The sequence below is a fragment of the Zalophus californianus genome, chromosome 1, assembly GCF_009762305.2.
Source record: "Zalophus californianus isolate mZalCal1 chromosome 1, mZalCal1.pri.v2, whole genome shotgun sequence".
NCBI lineage: Eukaryota > Metazoa > Chordata > Mammalia > Carnivora > Otariidae > Zalophus > Zalophus californianus.
The window spans coordinates 71,751,114-71,776,171 of NC_045595.1; the positions used below are offsets into that span (position 1 = coordinate 71,751,114).

Consider the following 25,058-nt stretch of genomic DNA (forward strand, 5'->3'; position numbering starts at 1 on the left):
AGCCACTGGCTCTCCAGTTTGGCTGCAATTGCAATCAGCTGAGGAGCTTGGACAATTACCAATGCCTGGGTTTCACTCCCGGAGATTCTGATTTAATTGGTCAACCTGCATGCAGAGGAGCGGGACTTGTAATTAGGTGTTTTAGTCTGCTTGGGCTGCTATAAGAAGATACCACAGACTGGGTGGTTTAAAGAACAGAAATTTATGTCTCAGTTATGGAGGCCGGAAGTCTGAGAGCAAGGTGCCAGCAAGGTGGGTTTTGTTCTGAGGCCTCTTCTCTTGGCTGGTAGATGACTACCATCCTTCTGTGTGCACAGGGAGAGAGCAAGCTTGTTCTCCGGAGTCTCTTCTTGTAAGGACACTAATTCTATCAGACGAAGGCCCCACCCTCATAAGCTTATTCAACCTTAATTTCTTCCTTATAAGCCCTGGGGTCTCCAAATACAGTCACTTTGGAGGTTAGGGCTTCAACATACGAATTTGGGGAGCACAAAATTCAGCCCATAACACTCTGATATGCAGCCTTTATTTTTATGTCACATAAAAGAAATTTGGAAGTAAGCTTTTTAGGGTTGGTGTTGAGGGGTGGGGGTCCCACAGATTTCAAAGACCCAGGCTCCTTCTAACTTTCTGTCTCACCATCCACAGGCTGTGTCCATGTCTTCAAAGTTGGAATGTTGAAATTCCAGCCATGATCTCTGTCTTCCAAAAACGCGGGGAAGGAATCTAATACATCATTGTACCTCATTAGCTGGAACTCAGTCACACGACCACCTCTAGCTGAAAGGAAGGTTGGGAAGTGTATTCTGGCATAGCCTCCTGTGCCCAGCTAAGAATTGGAGGTCTCTTGATTTGAGAGAGAAGAGGAAATGAATATTGGGTTGGGTAGTCAGTGGTCTCTGCTATATCTGGTTTTAGACCATGAGTTAATCTGTGCCAAAGTAGAGGTTGCAGACCCTGGTTTCAACCCAGTAATCTTCCAATTGCTCCCAGTAAAAGTGGAACATGGATATTGGGAAACATCTGGTAAACTTGGGCAATAAACATTTGGAAGATAAGAGAAATTCTTTTCCTCTCTTGTGCTTGCTGTGTCAACAAGAACTGATCTGCTTGACAGTAAGGTAGGGTCATGGCACTCCATGAATCTGGAAATAAACAGATCAGTGTATGGTCAGAAACAGCACATTTCAGTTCTTATCTCACGGACATTTTGTCAACATTCGACACAGTGGGTCACATCCTCCTTTCCCAAAACATTCTCTCTCTGGGATTCTGGTTTCCTCCCAGCTCTCTGCCTTGTGTTCTCTGTCTCTTTTGCTGTTTATGATTAGATTTCCCCACATCTTGGTTTGAAGAATACTCCTCCTTGCCTCCCCTTCTCTCTTCCTTTTTTTTTTTTTTAAGATTTTATTTACTTATTTGACAGAGAGAGACACAGCGAGAGAGGGAACACAAGCAGGGGGAGAGGGAGAGGAAGAAGCAGGCTTCCGGCTGAGCAGGGAGCCCGATGTGGGGCTCGATCCCAGGACTCTGGGATCACGACCTAGCTGAAGGCAGATGCTTAACGACTGAGCCACCCAGGTGCCCCTCTTCTCTTCTCTTTCTGTGGAATCTCATGCATGCCTTTGGCCTCAGTGGCTCCTTATTTACAGGTGACTTCAAATTGATAGCCGTAGCTCAGACCTTCTCTGGGCTCCAGCGCCATTCATCCAGCTGCTAACCGACATCTCTTGGAAGTTGTACAGGTCTCTCAGGTGCAGAATTCCCCAAATTTAATTCCCCGTTCATCATCAAGCCTTGTCGATTGTGCCCCTGCTGTAATCCTGCCGCTCCACGCTGACCGAGCCTAGTGCCACAAACACTGACGTGTTTTCTTTTAAAGATTTTATTTATTTATTTGAGAGAGAGGGGGAGCGGCAGGTAGAGGGAAAGGGAGAAGCAGACCCCCCCACTGAGCAAGGAGCCCAATGTGGGGCTCAATCCCAGGACCCTGGGATCATGACCTGAGCCCAAGGCAGATGCTTAACCAACTGAGCCACCTAGGCATCCCTGAAGTGTTTTATTTTAATTACTTTTATTAAGGTATAATTTACATACCATTAAATTCACCATCCAGTTTGAGAACATTTCTATCGCTGAAAAAAAATCCCCTCTAGCTGGTTTGTGGTTTATCCTGCTCCTGTTCTCAGCTGTTCATCTGCTTTTTCTCGTTATAAATTTCCCTTTTCTGAATACTGCGTATAAACGAAATCATAAAATGCATCATCTTTTGCATCTGGCTTCCTTTACTTAGCATAATGCTTTTGAGGTTCGTCCATGGGGTAGCACGTATCAGTTTTTTTTTTATTGCTAAATAGTATTCCATCGTATGTATATATCACATTTTGCTTATCCTTTCACCAGTTTATGGATATTTTGTCCTCAGGAACTCCCTAACCAGGTCACATCCTCTTCTCCAGAGACACTTAACCACAGCTATAGTTTCACGTTTATTTTAGTGAATATTTTGTCTGTTGGAGCCATTCCTCTACCCTGCCCTGTATCAGAACAGGGAAATTGTCTACACCCCATCCCACCAGTGTATCCTTAGCACTTGGCACAGGATGTGTAAATAAATAAAATAAATAAAATCTTAGCACATTGTAGGTACTCAGTAAAAAAAATTGTTTTTAAAGAAATGAGTCAATGCTTGCAAGTAAAACCTAGTTTTGGAACTAGGTTTTCTTCAAATTTCTTCAGAAAGTTGGACTTACATAGACTCTTTTTTCTTTAACCATGAGTAAAGGTATCCATATCTGGGGTCCCCGGGTTGCTCAGTCGGTTAAGCATCTGCCTTGGGCTCAGCTCATGATCCTGGGGTCCTGGGTTCGAATCCCTCATCAGCCTCCCTACTCAGTGAGGAGTCTGCTTCTCCTTCTCTCCTGACCCCTCCCCCCACCGCTGTGCTTTCTCGCTCTTTCTCAAATAAATAAAATCCTAAAAAAAAAAAGATACCCACATTAAAGAACCTTTGTACAGCCGACCATGTTGAGAATCAGGTGCTAGTCCTTGACAAATAATGTTTCCATGGCACCTCGACAAACGAACAAATCCAGGCTCTTGTTTTAAGTTGTCTTGTTGGCATTGTAGTCAATTAACTAAACTGCTGACACAATGCAATATGAACATCAGCATCAGATCCGATTTACTGTCTGCATTTGGAAACGCGACATGTGCTTTTGGAAGCTCTTGTTTTATAACCAGACAGATCTTTAGGCACAGTGATGGTGGAATGGTCTGCAAAGAGAATCGATCAGCTTTCTGCTTTTGTAGACCTGGACGTCAAAGCTCAGAGTGGATAAAGTACCTTGTTACCAAGGTGAGAACCAGTGCTTCTCGAAGTGTGATCATATCAGCAGCATCAGCCTCACCCCTGGGAGGTGTTAGAAATTCAAAGTCTCAGGGCGCCTGGCTGGCTCATTCAGTTAAGTGTCTGCCTTTCGCTCAGGTCATGATCCCAGGGTCCTGAGATGGAGCCCTGTGTCCAGCTCCCTGCTCAGCAGGGAGTCTGCTTCTCCCTCTCCCTCTGCCTCTCCCCCCTGCTTGTGCAGGCACTCTCTCTCGCTCTCTCTCCCTCACTCTCTCAAATAAATAAATAAAAATCTTTAAAAAAAGAAAAATTCAAATTCTCATACTCCACCCCGAACCTCCGCAACCAGAAACTCTGGGGAGGGCCCAGGGAGTTGTGTTTTAACAAGGTTTCCAGGTGATTCTGATGCAGCTAAAGCTTGAAAACCACCGGTCCAGGCTATAGTCAGGCCTCTTATTACCAAGTCACACCTTTCTTCTGTGCTGCATCACCCTAGGGAAAAATAAAAGATCCTTTGATCCAAGGACAGTGGGGTTTAGGGCCTGACTGAGTTGCATATTTGGGGGCAAAGCTGAGCCTGGGAATCTTATGATCTGAATTGCTTCCCCTGGTGGGTCTCCCCAGGCCGGCTTCTCAGCTCTCTTCATCTTGGTGGGAGCCGGGCTGGGAATGCCCACCCTTCTTTACCCTGGGGTAAAGTAAGTTTAGTGAGTATCAGAATCTTTTTCAGCGTGACTTGAAGTGTGTGTTCAACCTTACAGTGCAAAGCAGGGACTTGAATCAAGACTCAGCCCAATGTAAGGATCCCCAGGTAAGTTACCCATGTCCTCAATGGCAAGAGTGAAAATGTGAGCTGTGTGCATTATGACACCTCTTGATATTTTACAGTTTACTTATAATAGTGTTAGATTCTTCCCTAAAGGCACTGGAAACTCAAGAGTTAATAGTTCAAAAGGTGAGAGGCAATATTCCGAAAGCCTGTATTAATCCTTGTCAGAGAGGTCTCAGTTCTTGCTTTTGGAATTAAATCACCCAGTCTTTAAAAGCAGATTGAATCTCATCATAGATCAAATCCAAGTGCAGTGCATCAAATCTTGTGTTCAAAGTTAACGTTGACTTATGCCGGTGCTTTATCAGGTGGTTCCCGAGGCGGCAGCCGCTCGGGCTGAGCCGGCTCTTAATCTTTGGGTGATTCGTTCAACCTGGCCCCTGGGCCCCTCTGCGCAGGTGAGCACCTGCATAATGCTGCTCGATGATCCAATTATGCAGGAGCTTTATACCAGGTAGTTTTGTAACTTTTCCTTAAATCTTTCTCAAAAATACTTCCAAAGTGACAGAGCCAAGAAAACCCACCGCCTGGGTAGTTGTGATTTAGGAGCTGGACTTGGGCTCGTTCAGACTAAGACAAAATGAGGTCATCGCACACTTAAATACTAAAGACTGCTTGGTTGTATGGGCATGTGGGTGCTCCGGCATTTGCTGTATGAATGATGGTGGGGGAAACTTTGACCAACGAGCCGAAAACCAGGACGGCGAACAACACTGTGAGGTTTTCTTCCGTCTCCGACTTGGCACTGGCTCTTCTCCTGTAGGGCGTTTTAGGGAAACTTTGAAATTTCACCTTCCTGATTTCCTGACCTCATCCGCAAAGATTCTGATTCTCTAGGTGTGGGCTGGAGTCAGAGATCCACATTTTTAAAAAGCTGCGTAACTGAATCAGGAAGCAGGAAGTGACCGACCCAAACCGTAAGACACGTTCTTTTTAGGAGGCAAGATACTGCGGTATTTTTTTTAAACTATACATTATTGGTTGCCTGTTAATTTTATTTATGGATTATTTTTTACTTTAGAGATTTTTTATTTAGAAATATGCGTCGATACTTTTATTTATGGTTTTGTCTCTGTTATGCCCTCCCCACTCTAACCTATTCACCCATATTTTTCTCCTAAATGAATATTAAATTATATGACAATTACATTTAAATGTTATATTACTAAAACTAATACTATTTTTTAAAATGAAGTCTTTAACATAGTCATTTTACCATGAACCATAAAGAGTGTAACCTATGACATTTCTGCTTCTTGATGGTTTTTTGGACAATGTTTTGGAAAATGTTCCATGCATATTTAAAAAGAAGTCATTTTGGGGCTCCTGGGTGGCTCAGTAGGTTAAGTGTCTGCCTTGGGCTCCAGTTATGATCCCAGAGTCCCAGGATTGAGCCCCAAATCAGGCTCCCTGCTCAGGTCTCTCTCACTCTCTCTCCCTCAAATAAATAAATAGAATCCTAAAAAAAAAAAAAAAATCCTATTTTTCACTCATGTATATAATTTGTAAAATTTAAAACTTATGTTGTCTTGGATCTATGTATTGTTTTCTGCATGTCTGTTCAATTCTGGGTGGTAGGATTCTACAGCCTCCCAATCTGACTGTATTTTATTTTCCTTTTGCATTTCTATCCATTTGCTTTATGTATTTTTGATCCTCTGTTTTTGCTTCTTTGCAGTGAGAACTGTGTTTTAATCCACAGGAGTATCTTAACGGTTTAGAGCTATGAGCTATATAGCCAGATTGCCTGAGTTAAAATCTTGCCCCATCATTTCCTGTCTGTAAGATCCTGAACAAGTTAATTTTCTTTTGCTTGAATTTATCCTCTGTAGAAAGAGGTTATGATCATAACTATTTCCTAAGACTGCTGGGAGGTATAAATGAGTTAATATGAACAATAATACACAGCATGTAGAAAGTGCTCTGCGAAGATTAGCAGTCATTTTGACTAAGGGTTCAGCTTCTCTATCTTTAAGACGTCTGAAGGCTAGCATCATGGTTCTGCTATAGAAATGCCATATCCTGCTAAATTTTTCTGATCAATTGAGGTTGGACTTGTTGTATTGCATGGCCGAATGTTTGAGAATGACTGAGTTCTTCTGTAATTCTCACATGATAGAGTATACTTGTCCCCTGGTTGTTGATGAGCCTGAAGACCCTCTGACAACTTAGTATCTTCTGGAGGATGTTGGAATCTCTGCCTCCTGGTGCTTTGGAGGATGAGTGGCAGTGGTGGAAATCTCTGGTCATAAGTTGAGTAGTAAGTAGCGGAGACTGTTGGAATGGTCATCAAGGAGACGTGACCACCAGTTGACCTGTGAGCTTGGACCCGGGCACTCGGAGGCCTCTCACCCCCTTCTCTGTCCTTGGAATGTGGGTTCTGCTGGCCTTTCCTGCTCCCAGAGCCCGCTCCAAGGACACAGCCTTGAGATGGTGGTGGGATGGTTGAGAACACCTGTGCGGTATACGTGACCTTTAAGGTTTGGAGGGTGGGCACGTGGATTCGTCTTACTGCTGCCCAAGACAAGCCTCCTGTGTAAGTTCCCTTTGTGTATTAAAGTGCCACCTGCCCACCTGGAGGGGCGACCTCCCTTAGGTCCCTCCCTGCCCTCCTTAAGCTGCAGTTCCAGATCACACCCAGGAAACCCCGAATGGGTTGGGAATCCACAGAGATGGAACATGGCCATCCCACCTTTACAAGTTGCAAGACTTAAGCTGGTTTCACACGTTAAAGCTTGGCTAGGATTAAGGTGGCCCGCAGATGCTGTGCCTTGGAATTTGTAAGGTTTTGGCACTTCCTCTCCAGGTTATCATGAGAGAAGTTCTAGAAGATTTACCTTCTCTCCCAAGCCAGAAACTCTAGGGGTTATGAGTGTGAACCCTTGGAGACCACCATGATCAGGTGTTACAGGCCCACCTGGGGATGCATAAATACCTTCTCGCATGTGATTGGCGGCTCCGAGGAGGTAACTTAGTGTGGAGAACTTTAATAGGTTGCTCTCTGGAGATGAGAAGGGCTCAATGAAGGTGGTCAACAGATGGTGTTAGGTTTGAAGACGTAAGGTGAATTTAGGAAAATACACCCACAATTTGATATTTCCCCTCCTCCTTCACATACTGAGTTTGCTCTGCTTTGTGGATTTTCCTCATTTTAGTTTTTCTGTAAACCATAGATTGGAAGTTTTAGAAATGTGATTCTAGCTGTCAGAAATGGTGATATTTCAACTGATAGAAGGGAATGGGGGGTGGGCAGCTGAAATCTGAGGAATCCATGTGTGTTGTGCTGGAAAGAACTGCTGCTTGAGCTCTGTGCCTGCACTGATCAGTTCTTTAGTGGCATGGGCCCATGGAGGAGGGGAGGATGCCCAAGGCGGAGAAATCTAGCCTCTGCAAGACGGTGTCTGTCTCTGCCATTTTGGTGTGCCAGTGGGGTGTGGACTGGGGTTCTGGAAGAGTCAGGCAGTAAATAATCCAACCCAGAAAAGTGTCTTGAGTGGAAGACCAAGGTCGACGTTGTCCTTCGTGGGGACAAGGCCTTTGCTGAGACTTCCCCAGCCTGCTGTGTCCGGTGAGTTCCAGCAGCAGGGGCAGTTGCTGCTCAGAAGACAGGCTGCCCGAGGAAGGTGAGACCCATCTCAGTGGGAAAGACTGCCTGTCCACCTGTGGTCAGCGGGGGCTGGGTCCACCTTCCTCTTTAACGTGGGGATAGGGGTGGCAGGTCTGGCAGGCAGGGGATCCCCGAGGCTCTGGCCCTAGCATCAGGTGTGGTGATGATGGGGCTGAGCCTCCGGGGAGACATGAAGAGTCCTGACAGCCTATTGGAAATAACATGGGTATGAAGGGTGTCTGCTCACACGCCACACACCTTTACTCTTGTTTTAATTCTCACCTTTCAATTCAGATGAAATGATTTAGCTTTTTGTCAGGACCAGCCTGTCTAGCAAAGTTCATCTTCAAAGGAAGATTTTTTTTTTCCACTGCATTTTTTTTTCTCTTTATAATTCTCTCGTGGTTTGGTTGCCTGTCTGCATCGAGGAGCTTCTTCCTGAAGCCCGCCTCCCATCCTTTTCTGTGACGTTTCTGCTCCCGGCTGGAGTTTGGCCCATGGTTGTTGGTGTGCTTCCAGGCCCTGTTCCTTCCTGCTCCCAATGTAAAAACGTATGGTTTTCGACTTTCAGACCCTAAAGTTGAACCTTAATGAAACTGTCAGGCAGCTGGGTGAGATCAAGAGGCTACAGATGTAGGCAGATGACCCGAGGGATGCAAGGATTGGAAAGCAGTGCTATGGGAAAGGGCTGCTGCTATGTGTGTGTGTAAGGGAGTGAGTCAGAGCATGTGCGGGCGAGTGTGAATGTGTGTGCACGTTGGAGTGTGTAAAAGTGGGGTGGGAGCGTGTGAGTTCAAGAATGTCGATGTTAGTGCAGAAGTGTGAGCATGAACGCGAGTATCTGCATACGTGTGTGCAGGTGGGTGTGTGGGAACATGTTAGTGTCAGCATCTGTGTGAGTACGTGTGTATGTAGGGTGGAGTGTGTGCGTGTGCTTGTGTGGTGTTTCTAAAGCAGTGGGGTTTGTCTGAAGGATAAGCAGTAGGTAGTGGCTGGCCCTCAGCCCCTCCAAGGAAGGGGCCCGCCACTTGCCATGGCTCCCAGCTTTGGAACTGGCCAGTGCTACCCCCAGGAAGCTGACCTACTAACAATGAAGATGGCTCTCTAAGTGGGTTTGAGTTTTCCCCTGGTTCTCTCTCTCTAGCACGTTCTTTGCTTTGTTAACACCGCAGATAAAACAGGCTCTCTCTGTATACAATGAAGTTTACCTGCACATCAGGTTGCACACTAAAGCTTGAAGACAGTAACTAAAAAAAAAAAAAAAGAAAAAAAAGTAGGAATTAGGTTTGTCTTAGTCATTTCTCTAGAAGGAAAGACCTGTAAGAATGTTTTAGGATTTTATCTAGCAATTTCACTTGGGCTTATGAAATCTCATTTAGAAATATGGTTAACTTTTCCTATTTAGCATGAAAGCTAAATAGGACTTTGAGATATCGCTCCAAGCTCCGAACAGCAGTACCTGACAGAGCCATGACCCTGTGGGAAACCAAATTTAATTTCCTTCCTCCCAGGGGATGTGACCAACCGGGATTGCCCTCCTTAATGCCGTATGGATAGCTTTCACCTTCTGTGACACAAGCTAACTTACCTTTCAGAGGCCCTCCTGAAGGAGCACTTTGTTGAGTTGGCTACAATTTTTAATCTGCTGGTACTCCATCCCCTCTCTCCAAACACGATAGTTTCTAATTGTCTTTAGATGGGAGTAAATTATTGATGATCTTCCTTAGTGCACATGATTCAAACCTGCGTATTTGCATTTAAACTATTTTAGGACACAGTGGAAGTACTTTTTTTCCCCATCTGCGACAGGTTAAAATTACGATGTAAGTTTGAAATACGTATTGTGAAAAATCATTAATGCGTCCCCATATCCTGCATAATGGGACATCATTTGGTTATTCTGTCATCCCTACTGGGCAAAAGAACAACATTCAATTCATTTCTTTGCACCAGATTCTGAATAATGTCTTTGCAAATATACAGTGAGTTGTTTAAACAAGATGCATTTGGGAAGCTGCCTGTAGGAGGGAGGAAAGCTGACAGATGAGGAGTTGGTAGAAGCAATAAGGAGAAAGATGTCAAAACCTTCCTCCCTTCCGACCGATGACATATGCCTTTTCCTTGAAGCCTATTCAGATTCCCCTCCTTTTCTGCTTCCCCCAGGAAAGTGGGCATGTTTATCTAGGAGGGATGCTGCAGCTCTGGTCTGGGGGTGGGGTGGGGAGGACACAAAGTGCTGCCGTTGGAGCCAAGTGTCCTTCCCTACACTTGTAAGGAGTATTACTGTTAGTGCTCTGTCTTGCCGGGAGCGCGTCTGCATGACTGTGGTCACAATGACATTCGATCTAGGTCAAGTTGAAAACATTTACTCCTAAGGAGAAGGCAGGGTCAGCACTTAAATAATTTAATCATTGGCAGCTTGGAAATTACCCTGCTCTCTTGTCGGAGAAGGAGTTTGGATTTTGCCACACAGAAAGGAGTCAGGGCACATTTTTTTTTTTAAGACTTTTTTTTTTTTTAAGTTTATTTATTTGTCAGAGAGCAAGCACAAGCAGGGGAAGCCACAGGCAGAGGGAGAAGCAGGCTCCCTGCTGAGCAGGGAGCCCGATGCGCGACTCAATCCCAGCATCCTGGGATCAGGACCTGAGCCAAAGGCAGGTGCTTAAGCGACTGAGCCACCCAGGCGTCCCCGAGTCAGGGCAAATTTTAAGTAGGACAGGGCTCGGTCAGTGGAGCATGTGACTCTTGATCTCAGGGTTGTGGGTTTGAGCCCCAAGTTGGGTGTGGAGATTACTCAAAAATAAAATCTTACAAAAATTTAAGTAGGACATGAAAATAGAAATAAAGACTTTTTTGTGAATTTGTAAGGCTAACTGCTGTAACACACCTTGATCTTAATGGCCTAATTCAAGAGAATTTTCTTATTCCTATACCAGCCTGATGTGGGTGCTCCTTAGCAGGTGACTCTTCCGGGTAGTGATTCGGGGACCCAGGTCCCTTACCTCTTTGCCATAATTGTTGCGGGGTTCCCAAGTTCACCTGCAGGTTGTCTGTGTGTGTGTGTGTGTGTGTGTGTGTGTGTGTGTGTGTGTATGAGAGAGAAAGTGAGTGTGTGAGAGTGGGTGTGTATGTATGTGGGAGGGAGAGAGAGAATGTGTGTTTTATGGGTCAAGACTGCATTGCTTTTGCTCACTTCCTGTTGGCTAAAACTCAAAACGGCAAGACCCTAACTGTAAGGGAATCTGGGAGAATATATTCTGGCGGTGTCTCCTGGAAGAGGAAGGAAGCTTGTAGGCCAGTGCCCCTCCACCTTGAGCTGCATCAGAATCACCTGGAAGCAGAAAACACAGCTTCCTGGGCTCCTCCCCCAGAGTTTCAGATTCAGCAGGTCTTGAGTGGGGCCCAGGAATTTACATTTCAAAGAAGCTCCCAGGTGATGTTGATACTGCTGGAGTAGGAGCTTTAATTTGGAATAGTCCTGTCTGTGAGGCATTTCTGTGTCTTGATTTATCCATGCTAATAATGAAAACCAGAAGTCTTATCTTTATTATCCTGGCCTAAGGTATGGGGAGGGAAGGAGACGAGTAAGATGGATAAACAGTCTCGGCCAGAATGTTAAAAACAATTATGAGTGGAAGATTTCTTAGAGGAATTGGAGTTCTGGAGCGGGGACCTGGGGCGTCAGGCACCCTGCTCTGTGGGAGGGGAGGAGGCAGGGAGTGGGCACCTCTGCTTCTGGGAAGGGAGCTTCCAGCTCGCTGGGTTAGCTCTGTTGGAACAGGAAGGTGGGGAGAATAAAGTTCCTGAGTCCGGGAGAGGTGACTTGAGAGGCGACTTGGAGAAAGGGCCAAGGGAGGACTGGCATGACCACCAAAGGGGCATTTATGATTGCTGGAGTGAACCAAGCCTTGCCCTTGGATTTTGAGTTTCCTTGGGTCTCAAGATATCTGTAAATTGGGAATGACAATGGGTAACTGTTGGGTTGCTGTGAGAATGAATTAGATCGGAGGGTTTTAAACATTCTTGGTTCGTGGTGCTTCTACTGTGCATTTATTAAATGGTTAGTTCCAAACAACTTCATACATATTTATGTTTTAGCACCTTGGTATTTGAAAAAATAGTAATAATCATAAGTGGAAAAAAATCTGTTTAAATAACGCTGATTATTTATGGATGGGATGTATGCACCTACGGGACCTGCATGGCTTTCAAACTTTGGAATCATATTGGGCATCACTGCCGCCTTTTCCTGTTCCGCGTTGATGTTTGCTTCTTATCCCCGCACCTGCTGAAAACCCTGCTTTGCAGAGATACGACGTTGTTCAAAGGAATGTAGTGCAATCTAACGTTGAAACTGTGAAAACAACCTGAGTTAGTATGTGCACGGCATCTGACCCCTGTTGAGTTTTGCCGTATATCCCGCAAAAACGTAAACTATTTTTGCAGTGCCTCTGTGAGTTCACAGTAGTGACTCAGGTGCTTTGGTGCCTGGCTTGGAAAGTGGAATTTGGTGGGGTTCTCCGCCCCGCCCCCGCCAGCTTCATTAATTCATTGAACAAAAGTTCACTGAGTATCAGTGATGTGTCCAGCACTGTGCTGGGCACGGGGAGGAGAACATACTTCTGCCTCCAAAGGGTGTAGAGTCTAGTGGGGAAACTAGAGGGGGAATTAGAGGCTCCTGCAAGTATAGACTCCCACTGGGGCCGGGCCAGGCCAGGAAGAACAATTTTAAGGTGCTATGAGAGTTTGTGGGAGGAATAGTTGAGTATCAGGAGGTTTCTCAAGTTGGTGGTCCTTGAGTTGTTCCTGAAGGCTGAGAAGTTAACATGGCAAGAAGGCAAAGAAGCCATAGTCTAGGTGGGAGGAATAGCATTCTGGGCAGGTGTTTTTCAAACTGTGCTGAAGGACCCCCTCCCCCTCCCCTCAATTACATTGTGGTTGATCCATGAGTAGTATGTAGCTTGTATGTGCCATGTGTGTTTAATGAGACCGAACCACTGATCACGCAGTCGGATGTTGAAGCAAAGCCAAAATTGTAAAGCTGTTGTAGACTGGGAACAATCTGTGGGCCACACTTGGAGTAACTGTTCCAGATAGGGAGGAACGGCATGAGCCAAGGTCCTGTGGTGTGGGAGCTGACTTGGGGACTCTGAGGGTGGAGAGGAAAGGCTGGTGTGAGTGGAAAGAAAGCGAGAAGGTGGAAAAGTCAGCAGGGGCTGTAGTGAGTCTCTGGGCCGTAGGAAGAACTTGAGTCTCAGATGAAGACCTTTTCTTCATGGTGGAGAAGGGGAGTTTGTTGTGGTGACTTCCTAGGTGATAGGTTGAGCGTATAAACAGGCCAGATGTGTGGCTACACATCTGAGTGATTTAGGCAACTTGCAGCCCCTCTGCTTTTACCTTGCAATGGCATTGTGGCCTCCCAGAGCAGAGTAAGTTCTTGAAGGGCCTGCTGGAGCGTGCCAGGTGGCTGTGTGAGCACGCCCAGTTCCCTGACCTGTTCCCCTGGAGCTCGGGCTCCTTAGGGTTACCCATGCCACTGGCAGAAAGCTCAGCGTCCAGCTTGCTGTTCCCTGGGTGTAAAACGGCCTATCTCAGGGGCTTAGAAGGTCCAGCTGCTACGGAGTGTGTCACCCAAGGCTGTGTCCCAGTGCATCTGCTGGCCTTTTTGGGGGGGGGCGGGGGGGAAGGCGGTCATTTGGAGGCTTACTGTGATTTCCATGGGCACCAGGCGAGGTAATGGGCCTTGCACCAAATCTGGAATGGACTTAGCCCGTGCCTAGCCTAGTGGCCCCTTATAAGCACCATTCTGGCTTAAGAACCCAGGACTCTCCCCCTACTCACAGGCTGACTTCTGTGGGGTGCCCGGGAGGGACTTGGGGTTTCCACCTTCTGAATTGAGAGCCTTGGTGTTGATTTAAGGATTACTTTCCCCCTTTGCTGTGAGGAGTGGGCTGGAGAAGGAGGAATGATGCACTGTGGTTTCTCTGCACAGGTACTTTGTGCTGGATTTTGAGGCTGGCATCCTGCAGTATTTTGTGAATGAGCAAAGCAAACACCAGAAGCCTCGGGGAGCCCTGTCTCTGTCTGGAGCCATAGTGTCCCTGAGTGACGAAGCTCCCCACATGCTGGTGGTGTACTCCGCTAATGGAGAGATGTATAAGCTGAGAGGTATGTTCTGCTAACTCTTCAGACGGGTCTCAGGGACTGTTCTCCTAGTTACCATGGTGACGGCTCTCCTGGGTTGTTTGTTTTTTTTTTTTTTTTTTTTAAATCACCTTTAACAATTTGCTGTGTTTGATGACTCCATGGTGACAGACAGACAGACATTGCCTCTCTTAAGCCTGGGGCAGGGAGACGGAGCTGGCATTGGGAATTGCTTGTCCCGAATAACTGAGGAATTAAGGACCGACGAAAGGGGAGTGACGGTAAAGCCAGTCCAGCTTTTGGATTTCAGATTTTTCATATCAGCTCAGTGTGTATTTTCTTGGACTTTACAGAATAAATCTTCACTACAGTCCCCTGTGGGGCTAGGCTGTGAGGACAAAACAAACCTTTCAAGGGTCAGGGCGCCTCTCCTCTGCTCCCCCCGCCCACCCCCCCGAGTTTCTCTAGAACCATCTCTTAGTAAAGGCCCCCTTCACTTATATTGTATTTATTCTGGTGTAGTATTAGAGCCTGGTAAGGAAGCCATCTGTTTGGTGTGGAGTTAATTTTTTTGTCTTGCTTTTTTCCCTTTCTCTTTGCTTCTTGAGAACTGAGGCCTGCTCAGCATCCTCCTGGAGGATAAATCCCCAGGAAGCCCCGCACTGAGCCATAGCTATAGGTCCTGCCACCCCCAAGGCACGTCCATCGTACAGGTCTTTAGCAACGCCAGACCCAACTGCAGCAGTATAATTGGATTGCTAGATCATTCTTCCATCATTCCATTACAGTTGCATTGCCAGAAAAATTGTCCTTTTTCTTCAATGAAATAACAAAAACAATCCAGATGCCCATGTTGGGTTGGTGCGTGTGTGTGCATGCACGTACGCGCACACACATACACATTGAGTCCGTGTTATTAAGATCTGAGGAAGGATAGGACTTGTATGTATTGAGTGTTGGGGCTTGGTTGAGAATTCTGTCTTCCTACATTTTTCTTTGCCCGAGGAAGGGCTCAGTACAAAGAAAAGGCCCCTTGTGTCTCTCCTTGACCCCAAAGAACTGACAGTGAGAAATCAGCCTCTGCAAAGCCAGACCGAGGGCCCAGCCTCCTTGCCTCTGAGTCCAATTTTCATCGTTCCACCTACAAGCTTTACTGCCAAGAGGTGGGATAAGCTAATGTTTCTTTACTATCGATATACAAGTCATATTTCAGAATCTATAAAACAACCCAGAAACCTATGAAATAAAAATGCCTGTCGTTGAAAAAAGTTTTTCAGTTTTTGGAAACGCGGGAAGATTCATGTTCTCTTTGGAGATTCATGCGGTGCGTGTTCCAGCTGGCTAGATTTATATGGTCCTTGCTTTCATTTTGTTGTTTATTGCTTAATAAATTGAGCAGAAACAAAAGCAGGTGAAAAACTCAATGGCACTCCTCCCCCAGCCCCCCCCCCCACCTGTGGTTTATAAAATGACACAAACCCACACAAATGAAAAAACCCAACTAATATGACAATTGAGCCATCTCATTTTTGCCTTTTAAGCGTTGATACTATTCTTGGGATTGTTAAACCCCAGGGGTTTGTTTTTTTTTTTTTAAGGGTAGCTTTAATAACAAATACAAAAGTTTTATTATCTGCGTGACATTATGGCAAGGGCTAAATTTAGCGTAAAGTTAGGAGCTGCAGAAAAGGCGGGATGAATTTCTGCAGATATATGGCTGGTCCTTGGCTCATCCCAAGAGGATCTGGGTGTTGGTTTTCTCACTGCACATCTCACCTACATGTAGAATTGAATGAGTCTTGATGTCAGTAGATGCACGGCTTCTGAGAATGTTTTTGGTGCAGAGACTTTGAATGGGACTGCCATAAACTGGCAGTTCTTCACTTTTCCTAAGGGAAAAGGCTCTAGTTTCTGCAGAATCCTTTGGAAGTCAAATTCACCTGATCTTACGCTGGTCTGCCACTCCAGATTTGTTCATCTGAAAGTTCCAAGCTGAAGTTGAGTTGTATTGACAGACAACACTGAGGCCCATTTTTGTAAACAATTATAACTTCCAGGGGAATCTTTCTGTTTCCTGCCTAGTCAACATTCATGCAGTTAATGTTATAGTAAACTATTTATGCAGTTAATTATGCAGTGAAATTGATGACTTAGATTTTATTAGAACCTGTTATGTATCCATAACATGATAGTTTAAGAAAATAATGTGATGTATTTGAGAGATGGGAGTGTAGATGGAGGATAATGACCCTACAGTTGGCTTGTATTTTAATGTCTCTTTGGGGGAAATTTGAAGACCTCTAAAGCAGCATTTGGAATGTTGTTCTGTCCAATCATAACATGAATCATTGAGGACACATATTAAAATAATTCAATTGAATGTTTATTTTGTAGATGCTAGTAAGTCCACAGTACAATTCTGGAAATGCCCAAAGGCCCTGAAAAACTATACTTTGAGCCTCTTATTTGCCACATGTGTAGAGGAGCTTAAAAATAACCATGTTTTACCTTCCCTGCTTTTTATTTTTATAAAGGTTTATTTATTTGTGAGAGAGAGTTGGGGGGAGGGGGTAGAGGGAGATGGAAAGGGAGAGAAAATCTCCAGCAGCCTCCCCACTGAGCACAGGGCCCCACGTGGGGCTCGATCTCAGGGTCCTGTGCCCCTCGGGAGCCCCCCTGCTGTCTTTTTAAAGAAGTAGAAATGATGGGGCTCCCGAGTGGCTCAGTTGGTTAAGCAGCTGCCTTTGGCTTAGGTCATGGTCTCAGGGTCCTGGGTTCAGCTCAGCGGGAAGCCTGCTTCTCCCTCTCCCTCTGTTTCCCGCCTTGTGGTCTCATTCTCTGTCCAATAAATAAATGAAATCATTAAAAAAAAAAGTAGAAATGACTTTTATTCAGAGGGGGTTAAAAAAATGGCAAAATTGTTCTTATAACAGACATTTCAGAGTATGTTTTTAATGTGGTTTAAGAGGGAATTTTCTGTTGAGATTTAGTGTAGTGTGTGTGTGTGTGTGTGTGTGTGTGTGTGTGTGTGTGTGTGAGCACAGGCTGCTTGAGAATATTGCGATCTGCCTTTGTTTTCCCCTTTGTTCTCTCTCTACCTCACTCCCTGGGCCCCCCACCCCCATAGGTGGGTGTAGAAATAGGTTAGATATGTTTTGGAACGATCTCTGCAAGCGTTTCTTTCTCTATTTTAGCTGCCGATGCAAAGGAGAAACAGTTTTGGGTGACTCAGCTTCGAGCTTGTGCCAAATACCACATGGAAACGAGTTCTAAGGTAAGTAAGTAACCACGGGGAAGCAAGGAGACACTGGAGTAATTTGGAGAGCTACCCTTCAGCCCAATGATCTGTTTCTTTGGGGAGGCTGTTTTTCCTGTTATTTTTGGAAGTTTTCCACTGTATTGGAATTCATATTGCCCTGCTGCATTGAAATCTAAAGCCAAGAGGAAAGTAGGAGGATTAGCTTGTAGGTAGAATAAAGAGGCCTGCAGACACCTCATTGGAACTGATTCTGTGAGGACCCGTCTATGGCTTCACGCGTTGTCAATTTAGGCTGCTGTTAATGTCTGTTGAGAAACTTGAGTGGATGATTTCACTGTGGAGGCAGAGGGAATCTGATTTACTGTTCGTGGAGACTAGTTGTTGTCAGTGATCCTTAAATAAAACATAGACCCTAAATTGATGAACTATCCTGCAGGGAACTTCAGCATTCCAAGTATAGAAATGTTCTCAGGTAATTTGGCATCCAAGTTATGAATTCTTTTCTCTTCAGGATTCTGTAGGAGGTCTTAGATCAGATATGTGGGAGGTAGGAGGTAGGCGTTTTCATGGATTATTCGGAGGATTTCCTCGCATTAGAATATGGGAAATAATTGCAAAGTAAATTTATTCAGGGCAATAAATATTTGTTGAAATCAATGCTCAAAGGACTACCCCTTTTATATCATTAATTCCAATTTAAGTACGGTACCCGATTGGAGTGTTTTTCCACATTCTATGCATCCAGTAGAAAGACCCACATATGAAACCTCTGGGGGCACCTGGGTGGCTCAGTCAGTTAAGTGTCTGCCTTTGACTCAGGTTATGATCCCGGGGTCCTGGGATCTAGCCCCACATCGGGCTCCCTGCTCGGCGGGGAGTCTGCTTCTCCCTCTCCCTCTGCCTGCTACTCTGTCTACCTGTGCTCTCTCTCTCTCTGTCTGTCAAATAAATAAATAAAATCTTTAAAAAAGAAAAAGAAAGAAAGAAAGAAAAAAAGAAACTTCTGATGATTTTAATCCTATAGCCAGTCTGCTGTCTTGCTCAAGGCCATGGGAAATGCCTTGCTTAGGTATACCTCCCTGTTCTGCCTCCAACTACAATCTGAACTGATTTCTTCATAATGATATTGTTCACTGTTAATTTTTTTTTCTTTTATGAGACCTCTTTTCCTTGACTCACTTACTACTGTTTTGCTCTTACCCCTTTTGACTTCTCCACGCAGAATCTGGGTTTACCAGAGGTAGGGCCCTACTTCTAAAGCTTTTTTTCTTTCTGGCTTGCTTTGTTTTCTAGGAATTACGGTAGGAGTTCTGGACATTTCATCAGTATTTTATAAACTCCTAGGCAGGGCAGTTAAAATTTTTCTTTTTATATGTATCTTTTTACTTTTTTATAAAACAGAATAGAAGGGCCTAAAATAAAAAGGACAGATCTCCCTCCATGGTAGTGTTTGCTCATTAGAGATAATTGCACTTGACAGTTCTTGTACATCCTTCAAGTAGATTTAGGCATGTGTCAGGATGTATGTCTATGTGTGTTTGTGTTTTTTACACAGATGGGATCTTTTTATGCATACAGTCCCTCCTCCCCCTTTTTAAAGGTATTTTGGAGGTCTTATTAGATATATGGGATCTAATAATGGATGTCTGCTTTATTTAAGTCCTCTACTGACAGACATTTGGGTTGTTATACCTAATGCTATAGTTAACATCTATTTGTGCCTCTAGGTGTACATAGAAAGTTGTATCACTGGACTTGTAGGTCACAGACTCTGTGTCTGCTATGTTTTCCTAGATGTGGCTAAATTGTCTTCCAAAAACAATTCTCCTAATTTGTTCTGCTACCAATTTTCTGTGTAAAGATGCATTCCCCCCCCTCCCGCCCCCGCCCAACGGTGGCTCTTCTAATGTTCAGCTTTTGATAGTCTCACGGATAAAAGATTAATCCCCCGTGATTTTCATTTTCACTTCTAAAGTCATGACTGGGGCTGCGTATGTTTTCAGATGTTGATCGCCACATGTGTTTCTTTGATGTGATCTGCCAACTTTTATCCTTCATCCTTTTATTCTTTTTCTATTGAGTTCTTTTTTTCTTCTGGTTGGTCACCTGCATTTTGACTTGGGGTACATTTTTTGCTATGTAGGATATTTAATTTTCGCTGTCAAATTTATGGATATTTTCATTTTTGGCTTTTGGTATTACATCATGCTTGACAAAGGCTTCTTTGTTCTAAAATGATGAGATTTTCAGTGTTTTCCTCCAGTGAATTTATAGTTTAATTATCGTGTTTCAATCATTGGTTCATCTGGAACTTATTTTGGGTGTAAGAATTGAGGTCAGCAAACCAACTTGAAGTGCACTGATGTTTTAATGAATCTCTGGAAACCGGGAAAGGTAAAGACCTCTTCGTGGTAGTAAGAAATAGGAAGAGAATTTAAAGATTCTCTGGAGGAGAATTTGATTTACTGATGTGTTCTCTGGGTAGTTTTGAGAATACAGATTAACCTGTTAATGCAGAACCCAAATAAATAATAATTTAGATGGCAGGGCCTGTAGGATTTCCTATTTGAGACTGTAAGTGGAATTGCTGACCATCCCTCATAGCATAGCTACTGTGATCCCCTAGGGAATAATAATTTTTACGTTGTGAACAGATCCGGTTGTTCAGCAGAGGCGTTATGAAGTCCAAGGCCGCTTAGGCAAAAGCTAGTAGTGAAAATGAAGTTGGGCTTAACATGACTATGATCCCAATGTCCAGTTAACTGCAGGGTGACTATTTACTTTGCATCATGGCTGTTAGGAATATATGTGGAGCCTTCTCTTTACTCTGTTCTTCTCCTTCATGCTCAGCAGGTCACATCCCTCTCCAGTAGATTCTAGGGAATATTCTCCCTGTGATTGCTTGGAAGTTTGTCTTTTAAAAACTTTTTATTTAAAATCAAGTGTTCCCTGGAGCAAGTATGAGGCAGATGGGATGGTGCTACCATTCTAACTCCCCTTAGTGAGAACTGCAGGATAACCATATTCATCGAGCCCGCAGAGGGCTTCACGGAGGACCCGTCCAGCAGTTCTGAAACCCAGACCTGTCTCAGTCAGTACCGAAGAGGTTTTCCCCAGTCTCGAAGTGAAATGAAAAAAACATTCCCTAAATGTGCCTGAAGTCAGATTTAGTCAATATAAAAGATGGCTCTTTATTCAGAAATTGTATTGCTTTGCTTTTTGAGGGTTAAAATACTCTTTTTATTGTAGAAGATACAGTATTTATGGACTCATTGCTTGCCTTTCTTAAAATTGTACGTTTATTCAGTTGAAAATAGAGCTACCATATGATCCAGCAATTGCCCTACTGGGTATTTACCCCAAAGATACAAATGTAGGGATCCGAAGGGGTATGTGCACCCCAATGTTTATAGCAGCAATGTCCACGATAGCCAAACTGTGGAAAGAGCCAAGGTGTCCATCGACAGATGAATGGATAAAGAAGATGTGGTATATAGACACAATGGAATATTATGCAGCCATCAAAAGGAACGAGAGCTTGCCATTTGCAACGACGTGGATGGAACTGGAGGGTGTTATGCTGAGTGAAATAAGTCAATCAGAGAAAGACAGGTATCCTATGACCTCCCTGATATGAGGAATTCTTAATCTCAGGAAACAAACTGAGTGTTGCTGGAGTGGTGGGGGCTGGGAGGGCTGGGGTGGCTGGGTGATAGACATTGGGGAGGGTATGTGCTATGGTGAGCGCTGTGAATTGTGCAAGACTGTTGAATCACAGATCTGTACTTCTGAAACAATGCAACATATGTTAAGAAAAAAGAAGAAGATAGCAGGAGGGGAAGAATGAAGGGGAGTAAATCGGAGTGGGAGACGAACCATGAGAGATGATGGACCCTGAAAAACAGACTGAGGGTTCTAGAGGGGAGGGGGGTAGGGGGATGGGTTAGCCTCGTGATGGGTATTAAAGAGGGCACGTTCTGCGTGGAGCACTGGGTGTTATGCACAAACAATGAATCCTGGAACACTACATCAAAAACAAATGATGTAATGTATGGTGATTAACATAACAATAAAAATTTTAAAAAATATGAAAAATGTACGTTTATTGAGGTATAATTTACATAAAGTAAAACTCACCCCTTTTAAGTGTGAAGTTTATTTTTTGATGGATGCATGCAATCATGTAACCATCACAATTATCATTCTGTCGCCCCCAAAAGTTCCCTCTCTACCATGTTGTGGTTGATCCCCTCCCCCTCAGCTCCAGGCAAACACCCCTCCATATTCTGTGTGTAGTTTTGTTTTTTTCTAGAATGTTCTACAAACTGAATTATACAGCCTTTTGCATCAGACTTCTTTCACTTAGCATAATGCTTCTGAATTTCACCTATGCTGGTGTATCAGTTGATTCTTTTTAATTTTAGCTCTTTCAGTGACTGTGTGGTGCTTTTTGTTCTTAATATCTTTTTCAAAAATCAAAAGTGATTACCAGTCCCCCAATTAATTCCTAAATACTCAGGTTAAAAAGATTTCTAGGGGGCACCTGGGTGGCTCAGTCGTTAAGCATCTGCCTTCGGCTCAGGTCATGATCCTGGGGTCCTGGGATCGAGCCCCGCATTGGGCTCCCTGCTCGGCGGGAAGCCTGCTTCTCCCTCTCCCACTCCCCCTGCTTGTGTTCCCTCTCTCGCTGTGTCTCTATCAAATAAATAAATAAAATCTTTAAAAAAAAAAAAGATTTCTAGATCCATTCCCAGATTAAAAAAAAAAAAAGTACTGGTTTTTGAAACCTAAGTGTCTGGCTATCTAGTCAAGCCCTTGTGGTTTCCATGTGGGGAAGCGCCAGCTGGGAGGGTGGTGGAGCCAAGGCTCGAGCTCAGGTCTCTGGTTTCCTGCTCTTACCTCACACATGTCAGCCAGGGCTGCCCTCTTTCCCTCCATGGGTGATGAGGCCCCTTTCGGACAGTTTCTGCTTCTAGATGGACAGAAACTGTCAAAAACTGAGAATCCCCTTTTCTTGACGTCACTTAGGTTTATCCTGTGGCCTCTAGTTATTATTTGAGGTGCAGCTGCAAAGGTGTGAGGCAGGTCTGCTAGGAAGACTAGAACCCTGACTTTCTCTGAAAACAGAAACAACAAAACAAAACATCTTATTTTTGATGCAGTATAAAAATTTAGGCAGCATAAAGCCCTGACTGGAAAAGGGTTAAGAGAGAGACGTAGGGAACTGTCCTTGTGAGAATTTACTAGTGCATGACTTTGAAGTATCGAATGTAGGAGTGGGTGTCTAGTTTTTATCAAGTAGGTGGTGTTTAGTAACCCTTAGGATGGGGGCATAGTGGTGTTCTGCGGACCACGATAAGCACTGAGCACGGGAAAGGGAACTGTCTGTTCACAGAATAATGGCGTTTAATACCTTCTATGTGAGTGACCATCACTCAGGATCACGCTACCCTTCACAGAGGTCCTGTCTCCATGTTGGCAAATTAGAAAGCTGAGGCCAGTGGAACCTCGATGAATAGGCTCAGTGTCACGTAGCCATTAAGTGAGTGGATGGGAACGAGAGCCTGAGTTGCTAAACATGCCCCCTCCCCCTCATTCCTCCTCCTGGCTTCCTGGCAAGGAGCTATGGGGAAGGTTCAGGATGGTATTCTCCTGCCGTGAACTTTATATTTTATAATGTAGAGGGAACAGCTCTGGAAAGGACACCTGTAATGTTTATGTACTCAAGGGAACCCTTCTCTGGTCTTTTAATAGATTCTGATCCCAGAACTCTTCAGTGAGTTGGCTTGAAAGTAACATTGGCCTTTTGCACTAATTTTTTTGTGATGTAAGCTCATACTGGTGAACACTTTCGGCAAGTTCCCATGAGCCTTGAATGAAAAGTGTCTTCTGATGGAGTACATGCATGTTTCAGCTCAGGACCTTCTGGTTTAGAAGAAATATTGTGGCGTACACAGAGAGAGGTCCTACATTTAAATGCCCGCTCTGCTGATGATGTGTCAAGCAGAACAGCTCAGGTCACTTTTATTCTTTCTGATCCTCTGTCCTCATCTTTGAATGGTCACATCTGTCTCCTGAGGTGGTCCTAAGGCACAAGAACGGGAATGTAGGCGAAGACCAGTTGCCCACAGGAAGCACTCCAAGGAGTTAGGGGCTCGGTAGCTTGTGCTGATGTTTAGTAAGCCTGCTGCCTGGAAGTCCAGCATCTCAGCTGTTCTTAGTGCTTGGACCAAACCCTCAAGGAAAACAAATATGCTATTTCATCCCTTTGTGGTTATGTGTCTGTTTTCACATAGGCCCTGTGATTTGCACATAGTCCTATCAGAGAACTCAGGGTCATTCCGAATGTGTGGAAGTCCATATTTGGGGGGTAGGGAGTTGGAGACACTTATGAATAATGCTGTTTTCAGGTGACTTTGACCTGTGTGAGAAGTGGGACAGTGAGGGCAGTAGCCAAGTGATTAGAAAGCATTTAAGGACGTTCAGATTTTGACGATTTTCGTTTCTTTGGCTTTAATTGTGACCGAGTGAGAGAATTTTTTAAAGATTAAGCTTGATGGAAACACTGTTGTTTTCAATATTTTTTTTGATTTAAAAAATTTTTTTCCTCACCCTGGGGCGCCTGGGCGGCTCAGTTAGTCGGTTAAGCGTCTGCCTTCGGCTCAGGTCATGATCCCAGAGTCCTGGGATCGAGCCCCATGTCAGGCTCCCTGCTCAGCCTCTGCCCCTCCCCCTGCTTGTGCTGTCTCTCTCAAGTAAATAAACAAAACGTCAAAAAATTTTTATTTTTTTTCCTCATCCAGACACGGAAGTGTGGATTCACTTGAGACAGGCGGGGGTGACTTGTGTCCTAGGTTGAGGAGTTCACTAGTCTGCTCCGCTAATTGAGCATTAGTACCTTCTCCCCTGACTTTCAACCCTAAAGGATAACGTGTGACAGGTGGTAGCAATTATCACTTTTTCAGCCAGTACGCTATGGTGTGAGGTACAGCGTGGTCGTTCAAAAGCTTAATGGAGCTCACAGCTTCTCTTTTTGCCTCAGCTGGCTTCTTTCTGACCGTATCCCATCCCTACCACAAACATAGTCTTGTTATGAATTCACTGCTGACAACTGTGAGGTTCCCCCCATAATGTGAGTAGCATTATTTTTTTTAAATTATGAATATTATCTGTGCTTAATAGAAAGCATTCAGAAGATAGGGAAATCTAAGAAAGAAAAAAATTGCCCCCAATCCCAGTCCCAGACCTAATCTCTGATGATACCATTTGGGTGTACAACTTTCTACACACTTTTTTTGTGTGGATAAATAGAAAGAGGTTACATGACTGCTTTTGTAGGTCCTTCCTTCCTGTCTCTTCACATGCATAGAAATCACACAAATTTGTTTTCGTGAGCGGCTTACCTTTCCCATGAGGGTGGAATGTAAGACCAGGCTTTGGCCACAGGCCTATTCTCTGTGTTGGGGTTGTTTTATCTTTAAAAGGACTGTGTGAGTGCTTTGCTGTTTCTTGGAGCACTTCTGGGGTCTACACTGTGTTTTACTTCCGGTCAGCTACCTGCCCTTTAGTCTTAGTCACTTCTCATCCCCTTGTTCCTTGTTCTGCTCTTGTTTAGTTCCAGAGGGGAAGTTGGGGAAATAAAGGTCCATCTTTATTGGTGTATTTACCCATCCAGTGACATGGAAAATGTAGAATTTTTTTTTTTTAATCTATGGGGAAATTAGGTAAGAAAATGTAGAAATTTGAGGCTTTCAAAGTAGTTAACGCTATTCATTGTATTTGAAATCCTTTCTCTGGGTTCTCAGAGCCCCAGGCTTGCCTCCATCTTTGTATTTACTCCTTTGGGCTCTGGAGATCCCATTCCATCTGA

At 44.4% G+C, this 25,058-nt stretch overlaps 1 protein-coding gene across 5 annotated transcripts in view; it reads left to right on the forward strand.

Annotated features, from left to right (window-relative positions):
• The window catches only part of OSBPL10 (oxysterol binding protein like 10), a 311,564-nt gene that overhangs the window by 95,034 nt on the left and 191,472 nt on the right, over window positions 1–25,058 (forward strand). For 4 of the 5 annotated variants that reach the window (XM_027585095.2, XM_027585094.2, XM_027585096.2 and 1 more), the window contains exons 2-3: window positions 13,778–13,953; window positions 17,124–17,203. In XM_027585095.2, the coding sequence (XP_027440896.1) occupies window positions 13,778–13,953; window positions 17,124–17,203 (256 nt within the window). The remainder of the gene's footprint in view (window positions 1–13,777; window positions 13,954–17,123; window positions 17,204–25,058) is intronic. The other variant, XM_035728751.1, reaches the window with a different exon arrangement.